Below are 15,710 nucleotides of genomic sequence, written 5' to 3'. Positions count from 1 at the left end.
CTCCGAATTGCATGAAAATTTGGATTTACGTTCTACTTACCCTCCACTTCAAAGTTGAATTTGTGCCGTTGGTTGCTTTTACTTGGGGGGTGACATTTACCCCTTCTCGGGGGGTGAAAAACGCGTGTTTAAAAATAAGGCCGGAAATGGATAAATTGACTTATTCTGAGCACCTTTTGTTCTATAAAGTTTTTTACGTAAGTCAATACTTTTCGAGTTATGCGCGATTTAAAATGTTGATTTTTCGACAAAAAAACTACGTTTTCAGACAGTTTTTCCCAAATAACTCAAAAAGTAAATATTTTATTGAAAAAAATATTTTTAGCAAAAGTGTAGCCTATAAAAAAAACGAAAAAAATGGTGTACCAGTAAAGTCTACAAATTGAGTAGAAGCAAAGTTGTAGCTCATGAAAAATACGTTCTTATTCGTCTAATTCCAAATCGAATAATTCAACGCGAAATCACCGAAGAAAGGAGCGTTTTTTGGGAAAACTTTATTAACATTTTTAAAGTATTAAAAACAAGCTTATTTTTTTTACAAAAGTTTACAGCATCAAAAATAAACGAGTTACACTGAAAACAAAAGTTGGCCCCTTTTTTGGTAAAAAAAATCGTGAAAACCTCCCTCTATTTAGCACCCTAAATGAAATTAATCGTTTGGCTTTACCTTCTATTTTTACTGTATGTGTATTGTTTATATGATCTGTAAGTTTGATTGGTTTGAAGTGCTTATTTTTAAAAACATTTAATTTTATAGTAAAAAAAAAAATTTCTAAAAATTTTTAAAAAATTTCATTTTTTCAAAATAACTTAAAAAGTATTAGTGATAAGAAAAATCTTAAAGAGTAAAAAAATGTAGGTTTTGCTATTATAAATATGCTAGTTTCATTTTATTTCTCCGCAAGACAAAAATTGGTTAAGATATGGCTGTTCAAAATTTGCATGCACTCGTAATTAGTGACCCATTCAAGCTTTCTCAATTACAACCCTTTCAAAAATAAACACTTTAAACCGGTGAGACTGACAGACCATATAAAAAATAGATAGGTAAGTAAATTGTTTGTAAAGCGGTAGCGATTAATTTCATTTGGGGAGCTAAACACGGCGAGATTTTCATGATTTTTTACAAAAAAAAGAGGGTTAACTTTATTTTGAGCGTAACTCGCTTATTTTCAATGCTAAAACTTTTGTTAAAACAAAGCTTTTTATAAACACCTTAAAGTTTAAATGGGTTGTTTCCCGAAAAGTGCTTAATTTTTCGGTGATTTCATCTTGAAATATTCGATTTGGAATTAGACGAATAAGAACGTATTTTTCATGAGCTACAACTTTGTTTTTGTTTGATTGATAGACTTTACTGATACACCATTTTTTTGGGTTTCTTATAAGCTACACTTTTGCTAAGGATATATTTTTCGATAAAACATTTACTTTTTGAGTTATTTGCGAAAAACCGTCTGAAAACGTAGTTTTTTTTGTCGAAAAATCAACATTTTCAATGGCAAATAACTCGAAAAGTATTGACTTAAGTAAAAAACTCTATAGAACGAAAGTTGCTTAAAATCAGTCAATTTATCCATTTCCGGTCTTATCTTGAAGGTATGTTTTTTCACCCACGAGAAGGGATGACTGCCACTCCCAAGTAAAAGCAACCATCGGCACAATTTCAACTTTGAAGTGGAGGGTAAGTAGAACCTAAATCCAAATTTTCATGCAATTCGGAGTTGCCCTTGAAAATTATACGGTATCGCCGAATTTCCCGTTCATTTACTGGGCTATAAGAACATTTTAGTTTATTGCACAAAAGGAAGTGCTGAAGAATCTAAATATAAATAAAATACAAATGCAGAATCCTGGAATGGGTATCTTGACGAACGGAAGATGTAAAATAAGCTAACTGGCTGAACCATGAAAAGTTTCTAAGACGGTTTTCAAAAAAAACTTTGTTTACTTCTGAAATGTGCTATCTTCTTAGAGCTAATGATTATCTTGTCGTATCTAATTAGTCTCAGTCAATAAGTATAGAAATGATGAATCTGACCATCAAAATTGTTTAGCATGAAACAAAATGATTGACGCGATATCTTAATGTATCATATATTCCCCTGTCTTATCCCATTGCCAGCTTCAATTTGTTCAGTTAGTTCTACTTTTACTTTTATTGTGTTGTTATGGTAGATATTTTAGATTGTTTTCATTATTCCTTGAGAAATCTTTCTTGCATACAAATAAGTGGATAAATCCTTTAACTTGACCCTGTCAAATACCTTCTTAAGGTCCACGAAACATATTCTGGATTCTAACGTTAACTATTTTCCCGAAAATATTGGAACTATCATAAATTTGCATATATTTGAATCATAAATTTGAAAATAAAGGGAACTTGCATAAATTTTTAAATTCGAAAAAAATGTTATAAATCACAACACAACATAATTTAAAACATTTATCAAAGATAAAAAAAGTTTTGTTTGTCTTTCGTTTGGCCCCTAAAGACGATTAAAAATTCAAATTCAAACAGGTGGTCCAAAACGCGCCGTGACGTCACTTGGTTTTACATTTACATTTTTCCAATAAAGTAAACAGAATTTTAAATTAGACGTTATAAACGTCAGTAGAAAATACATTTATGTGACGTTACAAGTGTTTTTGATCGTTTGAACTATTCATAGAAAAATTCGTACTTTTACAAAATGGTTTTATTTTCAATAGTAAACCTTCGTTCCTTTCCTTCAAAAACAGTATAAAACTACAATTTTAACAAACTGGTATATATTATTACATACAATGACATACGATAAATGTCATTAGAATATAAATATTTTTGACTTATTCCACGACGATGAGCTTGCCAAATACCCAAGTAGGTGGAGGCCAATAAACTAAAGAAGGAGAAGAAGAATATACCTAAATATAAGGTTGTGTCTAGGTATACGTTACCGTGTACGCAAGTAAAAAATTACGAGTGTCAGTGATTTCTTATTTTTTGTGTTTAGTGTTTGTTTTTAAATTAACTACGGAGTGTGGACAATTATTTAGTTCTTTTAATGAGTTTAACAACATTTTAAAACAGTACGAAAAAGATAAGAGACTATAAATTAATATATATATATATATATATATATATATATATATATATATATATATATATATATATATATATATATATATATATATATATATATTTTTAGTTACAAATGAAATAGTATGTATTACCGTAAAAGATTAAAATAAAAAGAAGACCTAAAGCTTTCACAATAATAATTAACTTGTTCTGAAGCTATTATCCTTGTAGCATTTTTGTAATCAACTATTCTAAATGGGAACTAAGCCACAATTTAACCAAAAAATGATTTTATTAACGTTTCGACGTCTAAATCGGACGTCGTTGTCAAAATACAAAATATTATTAAATTAAACAAAAATGGTGTTGCTTAGTAAAAAATTTTTCTAATAATTTATTTAATCTGACTAATTTTTGTATTTTGACAATGACATCCGATTTGGACGTCGAAACGTTAATAAAATCATTTTTTTTAGTTAAATTGTGGCTTATTTCCCATTTAGAATAGTTGATTATAATAATTAACTTACGTATAAAAATTATTTTAACAATATTTTTTACGTGTTATGTCAACTAAATACATATCTTTATTTTGCTAACCTAAATATATACTTTAATATATATTGATTTATTACAATTAAGTTTGAAACATCTGAACAGTTCTGCTTCCCTTCCTTTAACAAATATTTTTCTATCAAACACACGCTAAACATATCAAAATAGCATGTACCAAAATATACAGTCACTGCGCACGCTAAATAATAACGTCACTGGCTTGATGAAGTTTAATTCGCGTGTACATACCTAACTTTTTTATTTGCGTACACGTTAGCGTGTACCTAGACACAGCGAAATATAACCATAATAATAACTAATGTAAAACTATGTGAGGTCACGGGTCGTTTGAACTATTTTATACCGCTGAAGACTTTAAATACGTATTTCTAAGTTATTACGAGTTTTTGAAGCGTGAAATTTTGGAAATCTCATTTTTAAACAAAACTGAACATTATTATGTAATAAAAAAAATTGTGCAAGTTCCCTATTCTTTAAGACATAAAGGAAATGAAGAGGTGTTACCAAGGAAGACGAGATATTAGAATGATGGCTGATCACTGCTGAACAATGAAGAGGGACATAGATATCCTTCGCCTTCGTTTTCCAAGCATCAGTCGCTTCATAAAGGCACAAAGAGTGAGATAGATGGGACACGTGAATATAATGGAAAGGTAGAGGATGCCAAAGATGATCCTAAAACGGGACCCAATCACGAATAGAAGGAAAGAAATACCCAGACAAAGTTGGTTTGACAGCGTACAGGAAGACCTCAGAAATGCGAGAATTATTGGTTGGGAAGAAAGAGTAACAAAGAGGAATGAATGGAGGAGAATAGTAAGTCAAGTTAGTAGGCAACAAGCATGATTCGACAATAAGCCATCCCACCTGATACAAGTTTTGTAATATACCTAAAGTATTATATTATTGTATTATATTGACTGTATTTTTAGAACTAGGCCTTCAAGGCCTGTTGAACTTTTCAAATAAATAAACTAATATCAGCATTGACATTGACATGACTTTGGAAAAATATTTATAAACAAGTGTGTCAAAAACTATTAAATAAGTAAATCTTTATATGCACATTCGAAACAAAATATTGCAACTTATTGCATTTACCTTATCATCATACCCATAGTCTATACTGAGTTCTAAAACATTTTCACTTTTAGATAAAATCACTAAGCTTCCACACCACCAACAAATCACTTCATAAATGAATACTAGAAATCAATCTATAGCAACATAAATTTTTACGAGCATGTTTTGGAAGCTGGCCAATAAAATTGTTAATACTTAAAGTTTACAATTGCAATGTCATAAAACAATAAATCTATCATGCCAAGTACTCCTAGTTGGATTTAAAAACTATTTATATTTGAAATGTTTCATTACACATTTATTTTAAATAACTACATCTAACTTTTTTGAACAATATATTTAGATAAACCTTGAAAAATATAAGCAATATTAAGAATATATTTTTATATATTGATCCATAATATTATATCTTGGGTATGCATTGGCACAGTTAATTTTCTTTGGGGTGATATTTAAGCTTTATCAATATTCATCTACATTTCTCTAATACTTAATAATTGTTTTTCTGGCATTTTGTGATTTCACAAGAATCATATTTTACCTCAGTCAAGGAAGAAAATCTAAAACCTAAAAAAAATCTTAATACAGATATTTTAAGGTTCTGAAAGATATATGAGGGGTAGCTGATAAAAAATCCGTGAAAATGTACAGATTATTTTGTTTGTTTTTTTTAAACAATCTTACAATGTGAAAAAGATATTTGTTACCTCTAAAACATTTCTTAACCATTTTAGAGACAAATGATTCAAATAAAAGTTGTAGATCATGAAAAGATCTCTTTTGAGAGCTCTCAAATTAAAATACATAAACAATTTTGACTGAGAAGCTGGTAAAGAAACACACTTTCCAAAAAAAAACATAACATTCTATTGTCAATAACAAGAAGCATGACATGTATTTCCACCAAAATACTATCTTGTTTCCTATTGGTCATATAAGGTTGTGTTGTGTTTTGTTAAAGTGTGTTTTTCAGCAGCTTTTCATTGAAACGTTTTATAGGCAAAAAGTAAAAAAGTGGCATGCACTAAAAGTTTTGCACTGGGAACAGCTTTATTGTTTTCAAAATATTTGCCTTTCAGGTTAATATGATTTTGCAGTAAAACAACTCAGGAAGGCAAATAAAACAGATGGCGCCAAGTCAGTACTGCATGCAGGATGGTACACCAAATAGATATTTTTCCTTTAAATACTCAGATGTTATACAAGTCGTGTGAGAGCTGACATTACCGCAACATGTCCCCTTTTCCAAAAAAAACTCACAATCCTCTGTTTGCTGATGCTTTAAACCCAGACTGTTTTTGTTGACTTTGTCTCGGGATGAAACACCAAGACAATGTTGATTGGTTTGTGGTTTCAGGCTCAACAATATATCCATGTTTCATCACCACTAACATGTTCCATTCCAGATTTGAGCTATCTCTGTTAAATAATCTTTCTCACTGCCAAATGATCTTGCAAAATTGTTTAAATTTTAGTCAAGCCTGTATCCAATGATGCACGAATCTAAAAATAGTTATGTAGATCTGCTTCAATCATGCCATGCACAGCATCAATGTCTTCTAAGACAACAGCTGTAGCTAGATGGTCTTCACAGAATTTGTCAAGAACTGGTGTGTTTACACTTGAATTCTTCAAACCATGAGAACAGTTGATGGTTCTCGTGTTTATCACAAAAACAAAGTAGATCAATGTATTGTTGTTTAGTTTATGCCAACCTTAAAATCATATAAAATCATCTTGCAAAAATTTTCAAGAAAGATTTCCATTATTTTTTAGAAATTGATTGCCTTGAAAATTTGTTGCAGCTAATCTAATGGATTTTCAACCTGTCAATGTTTACCACAAGAAATATTAAAATATCTGAAAATCATATTTTACAAAGTCAAACAACTACTGCTAGACGAATAGCTCTGTGCAAAACTTTTAGTGTACGCCTTGTATAAGTATACATTACTATTTGAATTACTTACGTTCTGATGAAATATGCTATCTGGCTCTTCTTGTTCAATTTCTGGAACTTTAATAGTATTTTTCTTTAAGTCTATAACAATATTTTCTGGAACTTTCTTTGACTTCGACGTAAATTGTTTGGGAGCAAAACTATTCTCATTTATTTCATCTAAAACTTCATTGTCTATTACAATACAATCTGGAGAAGCCGATTTCTCCTTTTTACTGACAGTGCCCTTGGTATTACTTTCTTCTTTCTTCTTTGAGTTATGCTTTACATTTGTTTTGACGCATTCACTACTGCTTGTACTAGAACTTGAATGTGATCTTCTTTTTGGTTTACTCACATATTCTTTAATGTAAGATTTAGACCTGGAACGTCTAGATCTGTATCTATCTCTAGATCTTGACCTTCTGTGTCTATCTCGATAGCGATCTCTGGATTTTGATCTGTATGATCTGGATTTTGATGATTTGTATGTGGAGCTGCTTCTACTTCTAGAACGCCTGTATAAAATAATTTTTAGTACATTAACAACATATTTCTATTAAATAGCAAATGTATTCATTATTAAATTGTGTCCAAAACCAAAAACACAATAAACAACAGCTAACGCCAAGCTTCAAAAAGTGCAGTGGCTAGCTTGACTTTGAATTAAAGGGGCAATGTCAATGCCCCACTACAACTTTAAAGGCGATGCTGAACCTTTCTCCTTTGCAGTTCTGCATAAGGAGGGAGACATTAACCACAGCCTTAACGATGTGACAGACACAAATAATGAAACCTGGAGATCTAGTGAGCCACCTATAAATCTTGGAAGAAATTCTATTGGATTCTAAGGGCAGGCTCACAGATGTCGTGCCAGTCAAATATGACTTAGAAACACCTTTGAGGTAGTCTAAAAAACCACCAAATGGGTGAACAAGATGAACCGAAATTACTTGTATGGTATACAGATGGACAGAGAGATGGATGAAAGGGCACGAGCGGGAGTTACTGGGCTGGGCCCATATTCAGGCTATTCAAATCTCTTCGAAACACCTTAACTATCTTTCAGACAGAAATACATGCTATAGATAGACATTAGTCTCCAAGAATGTCTCAACTGAAACACTCCTGGGGCAAAAGTTTTTATTTTATCAGACAGCAAAGCTGCCTTAAAGGCTCTAAAGTCATTTACTTCTGAGCTAAAGTTGATTTGGGACTGTAAACAATTCCTCAAGTAGCTGGCCGAATGCAACAAAGTAACTTTGATGTGAGTGTCAGCTCACAAGGGAATTGCAGGAAATGAGGAAGCTGATAGCAAAGAATATATTGGGACCGTGCAAGTTCTGAAGAGTGACACCTGGTTTCATAACTCGGCAACATTTTTAGCACTTTTAATTATATTGGCCAATTATATCAGATCTGGCTACTGGATAATTGTCAAGGCTATAGCCCAAAAAAGAATAAGAAGAAAAAGTAAGATTGAGGTTATGTTATTAAAAGGTAAACATTGTACTACAAGCAAATAACCATTAATTAAATTCACTTTAATAATTGTAATCATATCGTCTCTTCGCATGAAAAGTATACAATCTCCAAATTTTTACGAAATTGAGTTAAGTATATAGAAACGCTCAGTGTCATCAATATTTTCTCTGGAATAGTGACAATCAATCGTAATTCAAGAAATATCCGCTAGGGAGCGCATTGGTTAGTTTTAAATTGGAAGGATTGTGCATCTCTTTCTCTCTAAAACGGTACAATCTTTAGTTGTGTTCACGATCGAGGAAGTTCGCACGCTGTTTCACTTAAAGAGTATACAAAACCAAAAATGTCAACTTGAAGGTAAAGCTTTGTGTTTCATTAATAGTATATAATTTCGAATTTATTTAACTTTTCTCATAATATTTTCAAACATTCTTCTATTTAAAATCATGTAATTTTGAAATTGTATAGTTTTCGTGAAAAAATTTACTGAAATATGATGTAATTTTTATCAGTGTAATAGTATATTTCCGTAATTGTATACTGTTTCAGATAAATTTTCAGAGCAAAAGAAAAATGGTTTATTGGGTTTACTGCAAAAGAAAACCATTCCAGGTTATCATCTTGGATTCTATGAAAATCTTTGAAAAACTTTCCTGTTCCTTTTAATTTGTTTTTACTTGATTGATTGTTTGTATTTAATAGTAAATGTGATTTTGTTAAATAAAGGGTTTTGTCTTCGGTGCACCCATTTCTAAGACTAAATTTCATTGTAAGGTTTGTGCCATATTACCTGCTATTTGTTATAATATTTTTGAGAATAAAAATTTGCTTATAAGCCTAGTTTTTCATTGAACATACCCTATTTTATCATAATAGTACTTTTTAAACATCTGTATAATAATGGAAATTAATAATATTTTCTCTAAAAAAGTAGCAAAATTCAAAACATCTTATTTAAAAACAAATTGTTTTATTATTATTATTTATATGGTTGAAATATTTTCATGTTGTTTCGACATATAAAAGATACAACTAATACAAACTAAAACAAAAACCTGCCAATGTTTATTGTGGAAAATTTTATTTACCGATAAATCTTAAAAATGCTCTCCTGAAAAGTTTGTAAATTTTGAGATTGTACAGTTTTCATCCGAACGGACGATATCAATATTCTGGAGCAACATATAATTTTTACAATTTAAACTCATCATTTGCGAAATCACATTTTCTTCAATGACAGAAGGTATGAAATTAATATACATCAATTTGACAATTTCAATTACCAATATAAATTATTTAACAAATATATGTTCAAAAAGTTGCAAAATTTGTCCACTATAAGCACACAATTGTTTCTCATATCCCCTCCACTTACTTGCACACAGCAAATACTCTCCTAGAAGCTTTTATATGGAACATATGATCGCGTAAGCTCCGTAGTCGTTGTCAGGTCTATGCACCTACCTACTCAGTGGGAACACAAAATCCTATTCTAAAACGTTACAGGGCAGTGCATCTATATTCTTTGCTGATAGCCCCGCAAAAGAAGGGGTTAATATCCCATTCCAAGGTTCAGAACCCTTCAGTAGACTATCGAAAAGCCACATCAGAGAAAAACTCCAGACCTGGGAACTCAATCAACTACAACTATGTTGGTCTAACACACCAGAAAAAAGGCAAGCAAAAAGTATGACCTATTGCAAAAGACAATGAAAACGCCTTCTCGACATGAGTAAAAAAGATATAAAAATTCTCACTGGGCTTCACTGGTCACTGTCCTCTGAGATATCATCTCAAATGATAATGCTTCTGTGATAACAAAAAAAGAAATGGCAGAACATATTGCCTGGTGAGAACAATAGTGACGAAACTTCAAAATGAACATTAAGAGATAATCTTATTGGAAGTTTTGATGAAACTGCTAAACAGTATAACTGACTAATAGGTAATCATTTTGCAGAATTTTTCTAATAATATGCTTCTAGTCATTTAAACCAATTAGCAGAAGTAATTTTATTTGAAGAAAAGATGGACATTGTATTTATTTTTGATTTTTTTTCTGAGTTATGCCATTATTGCACTCTCGAGGATGTTTAATTTGATGTTTCGCCACTATACTACTACTATACTACAACAGTTTAGTTTCTGTTTTAACTAATTAAAAAATTTACTTTTAAAAATAAATTAAACGCATCAAATAAAATATTTTATTGTACACACCAATCAGTTATTCGCAAAATGAAACTAAAGTACAATAGAAAAATAACAAAATAAGATCTAAGTAATAATTATTAACAATATGTCTGTTAACAAGAAAACGATAAACATGATAAAAGATAAAAGTAAGCAAAAGAACTAGGTATGAATAGTAAAATTAAATTCATCATTTCACTCACGTATGTTTCGTATTTCAAACTACTAAAGAAATGATTGTGGGTAGAAGGGATTGATTTATTTTGTAAGACTTCTTTTTAGAAATAAATATTGGTTCTCGATAGTGTGGAATTAAACAATACTGATCCAAAGTGGATAGTCGCTTTCTTGATTTGCTATTTCTAAGTACCTAAGAATGATTGAAACTGAGTTTCTCTATAAGTTTTATAAGAAAAACCACAAAAGGAAAAACGACCACACAGACAAAAGTGCTCATTCGCCACTATTGCACATTGCACTACTATCTTTAATAAGATATCTAATATTTGAAATACATGCAAGCAAAATCATAATTACAGATTCGCCAGTGTTGATATAAAGTTTGGTGTGCTTTCGTCGTTAATGCATCAAAATATTTGACAAAGTCACAATACCCTAAAGACTTGCAGGTGCCCTCTAGTAATAAGGAAATTAAATAATTGTTAGCCGATATTGCACATAAAAGAGGGCATATTTAGATGTCGGTTGACAGATTTAACTCAAAAACGTTGATTTTCGTGTTTCGCCACTATTGTTCTCACTAGGCGATATATGCTATGGAACTGAGTAGCACTGTTCTGCAAACAACTAAAATTCCTAGAAGAGATTACTCTAGCATCCTCTGACATAGGAAACAAGTCACCTAGGAGGCTAATAAACTCCATCAGATCAGAAGTATTGGTATCCTAGAGTTTAACTAGATTCACACATTCAGTGTCTATCGAAGGTGATGGAATCCAGCCAGGAGCTCTATTGAAGTGCACCTGACTGAAGTAACCATATAATGCTCTGGCACATGATCTGCAGTAAATAGGTTAAGGTATGCACAAAAGATCTCTATACGCTGAAGTGCAAAGAGACCAGGGCCTTAACGACTTCACATAATCTAATTATCATATTATGTCTGGTTACATAGATTTTATGTTATAGCAGTTTTAAAAAAATTCCTTACCTAGACCTCCCGTATCTGTCTCTGGATCTATCCCGACTCCTGGTCCTAGATCGGCGACTAGATTTCTTATCCGATCTCCTCCTGCTACTTCTACTTTTGGAATCACTGGAATCTGAAGAGGAAGATCTACGAACAGTACTAATTCTGCATTTGGAACTTAACTGGTTTGTTAACTTCTGAACAAACACATTTTCTGCCTTACCTACGCCTGCTTTTAGCTTTGCTTGAACTTTTACTCCCGCGCCTTTCATTTTCTGAATCACTAGAATACTTACCCATTCTTAAATTTTCAAAAATTATTTATAATTAAGAATATAAAACATTTTATTTGCTTGCTAATATTTGACATTGACGGTTTACTTAGTGACAATTTCTGTCAATAGTGTCAAACTTTTTCGGAGCAGCCAACATTGATATGACGTCATCACCACATGATGTTTTGAGAAATATTTTTCTTTGAAATTAAATAATATATCTAGTGGTAGTGGTATTTATTAATTCAATTACTTCATTTTCCAAAGATATTTTAAAGAAAAACGTGAAATTTAATACATTCGGATGTCTAAAACATACCTTAAATCCAAATATTTCATGTTGGCTAGCCTAGCTAGATAAATTTGAAACTAAACTTCAAACTGACAGCCTAAACCATAACAGTGTTGAATATAAATTATTAATAAAAATCAAAAGATAATTCAAAAATACTTTATTAAATCCGTAATTGTGGCCAGTGAGTATTTTGAGAAAAGGTAAAGCAATACCACGAAAAGAGTATAATTTATTTTAAGTAACTTGTTCCTCCTTAATATAGGGACAATTATTTGACATATCCTTTTAATATGCTGGTTGGGAATATTAGTATTTCCAGAATATATGAAACAGGAACTTTGTATACTAGGCTAGGGATTACCAGTGCCTTACATTCATAGACAATAGTATACAATTAACCACAAGCAAGGAAAAGTTGAGAATTCCAGAGCAGTAAGAATACAGATTTGTTTACATGATAAAAAAGCAAAGTATTTCTAGCCAAGGGAACTAGTAACCTATATACTATTTATAACATAACTGCCTTTAGTTCTGAAATATATGAATAAAGCTGAGCAAGGGTAGATTCAAATAAAGGCAGGTTCTAAGGTTCTTCAACCTGGATGTTCTTCTTTCTGGACTCTGCTTTCCACATATTTTTCCTTGTAGGAAGGTATATCTGAATTCATTTTGCATAATGTGTGTGAAGTATTGTAAATTTTGAGATTTGATGGTGTTCAGTACCTCTCGGTTCTTCTTCATTCTTCTAAGGATCTTCTCATTTGTGACTTGGTCAGTCCACTGTAGTATTCTCCTTAGTCTTAAGTATTCTCCTATACAGCCACATCACAAATTAAATTTTCTTTACATATCTTCGTTCAAGGTCTATGATTGAACACCATAAATAGTCTAAGAGAAGTGCAGGGTAAATTAAAGGTGGAATTACAAACAGAAATTTTGTATGTCTTTGTACTCACTTTATAATGCTAAAAAATTACGGGATTCTGGATTTCAATGTTTTCAATTTTTTTTATAATTCTCATATAAAAGTAGCGCTTGAAGTTAGGCGTGTATAGATTTTGGGGGCGACCCAAAAAGGACAGAGAAGACATAGCATGTAGCAATATAATTGTATGAATATTGTTGAATATTCTTCCAGTATTATCTTCCATGATCTCAAAAAATTTACATTCAAAATTTTTGTATTCATAACATTTTTTTTAACCAACCCCTAACAAATGAATAACTTTTACTGTATTATTCGGCTTAGAATGTAATATTCAACTTCTTTTAATATTGTACACTGTTTAATTATATTTATCTTTCCATTATAGACAAATCCACATGCTACATGATCTACAGGTCTGATGTAACTCATGGTGAATTTAAAAAATACTTGAGTGATTAATAAATTAGAAACAGAAAATGAATTTAATCAAGACATAGTTTCATAGTTACAAGGAGTAGATATATAACTTAATATACAGATATATATAATTTTCAAACACACTTCCAATATGGATATTAATGATGTTGTTGAAAACAGTAGCGTTTCAGATTTAATTATAAAACTTTGTAATAACTTGGCAAAAAATAATCAAGGTTGGTATATTTTTTTATCTAATTTTAATAGTTTATTATTTATGGTAATATTTTGTCCTATGAAATAGCTATACATACAGTCGGAAAAATGAAAGAATACCCATTAACGAACATATAAAACATGCTGTATTTTCCTGTCACCGTGTCACAAAGAAAATTGTCCAGTGCAAGTACATGTAACAATAATTATTACATGTACTTGCGCTGGCCAATTTTTTGTCGTGACACAGTGACAGGAAAATAGAGCGTGTTTTATATGTTCGTTTATGGGTATCCTTTCATTTTTCCTACTGTAAAAAGCCAGTCTTTTAATATCTCCTAATTTCCAGCATTTTCTGTTGAAGCAATCTTCAGGTTTTAGATATCTGGCAGTCATAGCAGCTTCGACATCTTCTCTCCAGGATCGTCTTGGTCTACCTCCTTTTCATTTTGTGGGAATCCATTTTTCGGTGTACATTTTTCTATTTTTTTTGGCCATCTATTTTCAGGCAATGTCTGAAGGTGTCCATACCAGTTATGTTTTTGGCTTCGATCATGTCTATTATGTGTAAATAAATTTTCATTTCTCTCCTAATATCTTTGTTTCTCACCCTACCAAAACTAGTGAGTTGGCAACATTGTCTCTAATATTTCATTTCCATGGCCTTAATTTTTGATTTGTTTCTTTGGTTTATTTCCCAGAGTTCGGTGCCATACAACCCAATACTTTCTATTATTGTTTTATAAATTCTTCTTTTATTTTCTTTTTGTTATTTTATTATTCCACAATAGTCTTTGTAGCTGTTTGGTGGCTAATCTTGCTTGGCCAATTCTGAGATTTTCTGTTGGTTTTATAGTTCCCATTTCAATTTATAGGCTTTTTGGTTATTCCTTTACAACTAGGAACTCAGTTTTTTGTATATTAATTGTGAGGCCCCTCTTGGTGTACCCCTTTACCAGTTTTCTAAGCATACAGTCTATATAGACGGAGAGCTAGAGCCGAAAAATCATCGTCATAAGTAATATGGAGTTTTTCCTGTGAAATGTGTCCATTGTATATTGACAATTATGACCTCTTTCAGGCTGACACCTCAGTGGATACAGGAAGTAGCAATAAGGGATGAAAGGGGAAAGTTAGTGCAGTCATTAAAGGTTTTCACCTCCTATTTTGTTAAACCTCCATCGATTTGCATGAAAATTGATGACTAGTTAGAGCATACCTCAAGAAAAAAAACTGATTTGGTGCCACTTGCACTTTTACCCTGGTGGTGAATACCACCCCTTCCCACGGGTGACAACTATTTTATTAAAAATAACCCCACAAATCGATAGAGGGACAAATTTTAAGTAAAATTTGTTATATCATGTTATTAAAATAAATCAATACTTTTTGAGTTATTAAAGATCAAAGATTTGTCTATTTAAGAGCATATGAGTGAAGTTATGGATGATAAAAAGTACATGTTAATTAATTGTATGTTAGTAAAATATTATTTTTATATTATTTCGATATTTAATTGAATTTTTTTTTCAATATAAACTGAATATGTCCAGAAAGTGGGGTTGTCCAAAAATGGGTACATTTGACATATTCGAATACACTTTTTGCTAAATTTATAATATCGAAATAATATATAAATAATATTTTAGTAACATACAATTAATTAATATGTTCCTTTTATCATCCGTAACTTCATGCATGTGCTCTTAAACAGACAAATCTTTGATCTTTAATAACTCAAAAGTATTGATTTATTTTAATAACACGATATAACAAATTTTACTTATAATTTGTTCCTCTATCGATTTGTAGGGTTATTTTTAATAAAATCGTTTTCACCCCCGTGAAGTGGTGGTATCCACTCCCCGGGGTAAAAGTGAAAGTTGGCACCAAATCGTTTTTATTTCCTGAGGTATGTTCTAACTAGTCACCAATTTTCATGCAAATCGATGGAGGTTTAACAAAATAGGAGCTGAAAACCTTTAAAGACTACACTAACTTTCCCTTTTCATCCCTTATTGCTACTTTCTGTATCCACTGAGGTGTCAGCCTGAAAGGGGTCATAATTATCAATATACAATAGACACAT

The 15,710-nt window shown here is 31.2% G+C and overlaps 2 protein-coding genes across 6 annotated transcripts in view; one reads left to right on the top strand and one right to left on the bottom strand.

Moving 5' to 3' along the window:
- The window catches only part of LOC114336525 (serine/Arginine-related protein 53-like), a 32,608-nt gene extending 20,725 nt beyond the window's left edge, over positions 1-11,883 (bottom strand). The window contains exons 1-3 of one of the 5 annotated variants that reach the window (XM_050655032.1): positions 11,714-11,883; positions 11,512-11,637; positions 6,694-7,180 (exon numbers count right to left, since the gene is read on the bottom strand). In XM_050655032.1, coding sequence (XP_050510989.1) covers positions 6,694-7,180; positions 11,512-11,637; positions 11,714-11,790 — 690 coding nt within the window. In that variant the 5' untranslated portion in view covers positions 11,791-11,883. Of the gene's footprint in view, positions 1-4,741; positions 4,871-6,693; positions 7,181-11,511 lie in introns of those variants that run through there. The other 4 variants (XM_050655031.1, XM_050655030.1, XM_028286899.2 and 1 more) reach the window with 4 other exon arrangements.
- A 238-nt stretch (positions 11,884-12,121) lies between these two features.
- LOC114336524 (gamma-tubulin complex component 3 homolog) overlaps positions 12,122-15,710 on the top strand; it is a 35,419-nt gene continuing 31,830 nt past the window's right edge. The window contains exons 1-2 of the mRNA XM_050655023.1: positions 12,122-12,260; positions 13,374-13,641. Coding sequence (XP_050510980.1) covers positions 13,557-13,641 — 85 coding nt within the window. The 5' untranslated portion in view covers positions 12,122-12,260; positions 13,374-13,556. The remainder of the gene's footprint in view (positions 12,261-13,373; positions 13,642-15,710) is intronic.

Source organism: Diabrotica virgifera, chromosome 6 (genome assembly GCF_917563875.1).
Source record: "Diabrotica virgifera virgifera chromosome 6, PGI_DIABVI_V3a".
Lineage (NCBI taxonomy): Eukaryota > Metazoa > Arthropoda > Insecta > Coleoptera > Chrysomelidae > Diabrotica > Diabrotica virgifera.
The sequence above is the reverse complement of the archived record's forward strand: the minus strand, read 5'-3'. Positions and strand labels throughout refer to the sequence as shown.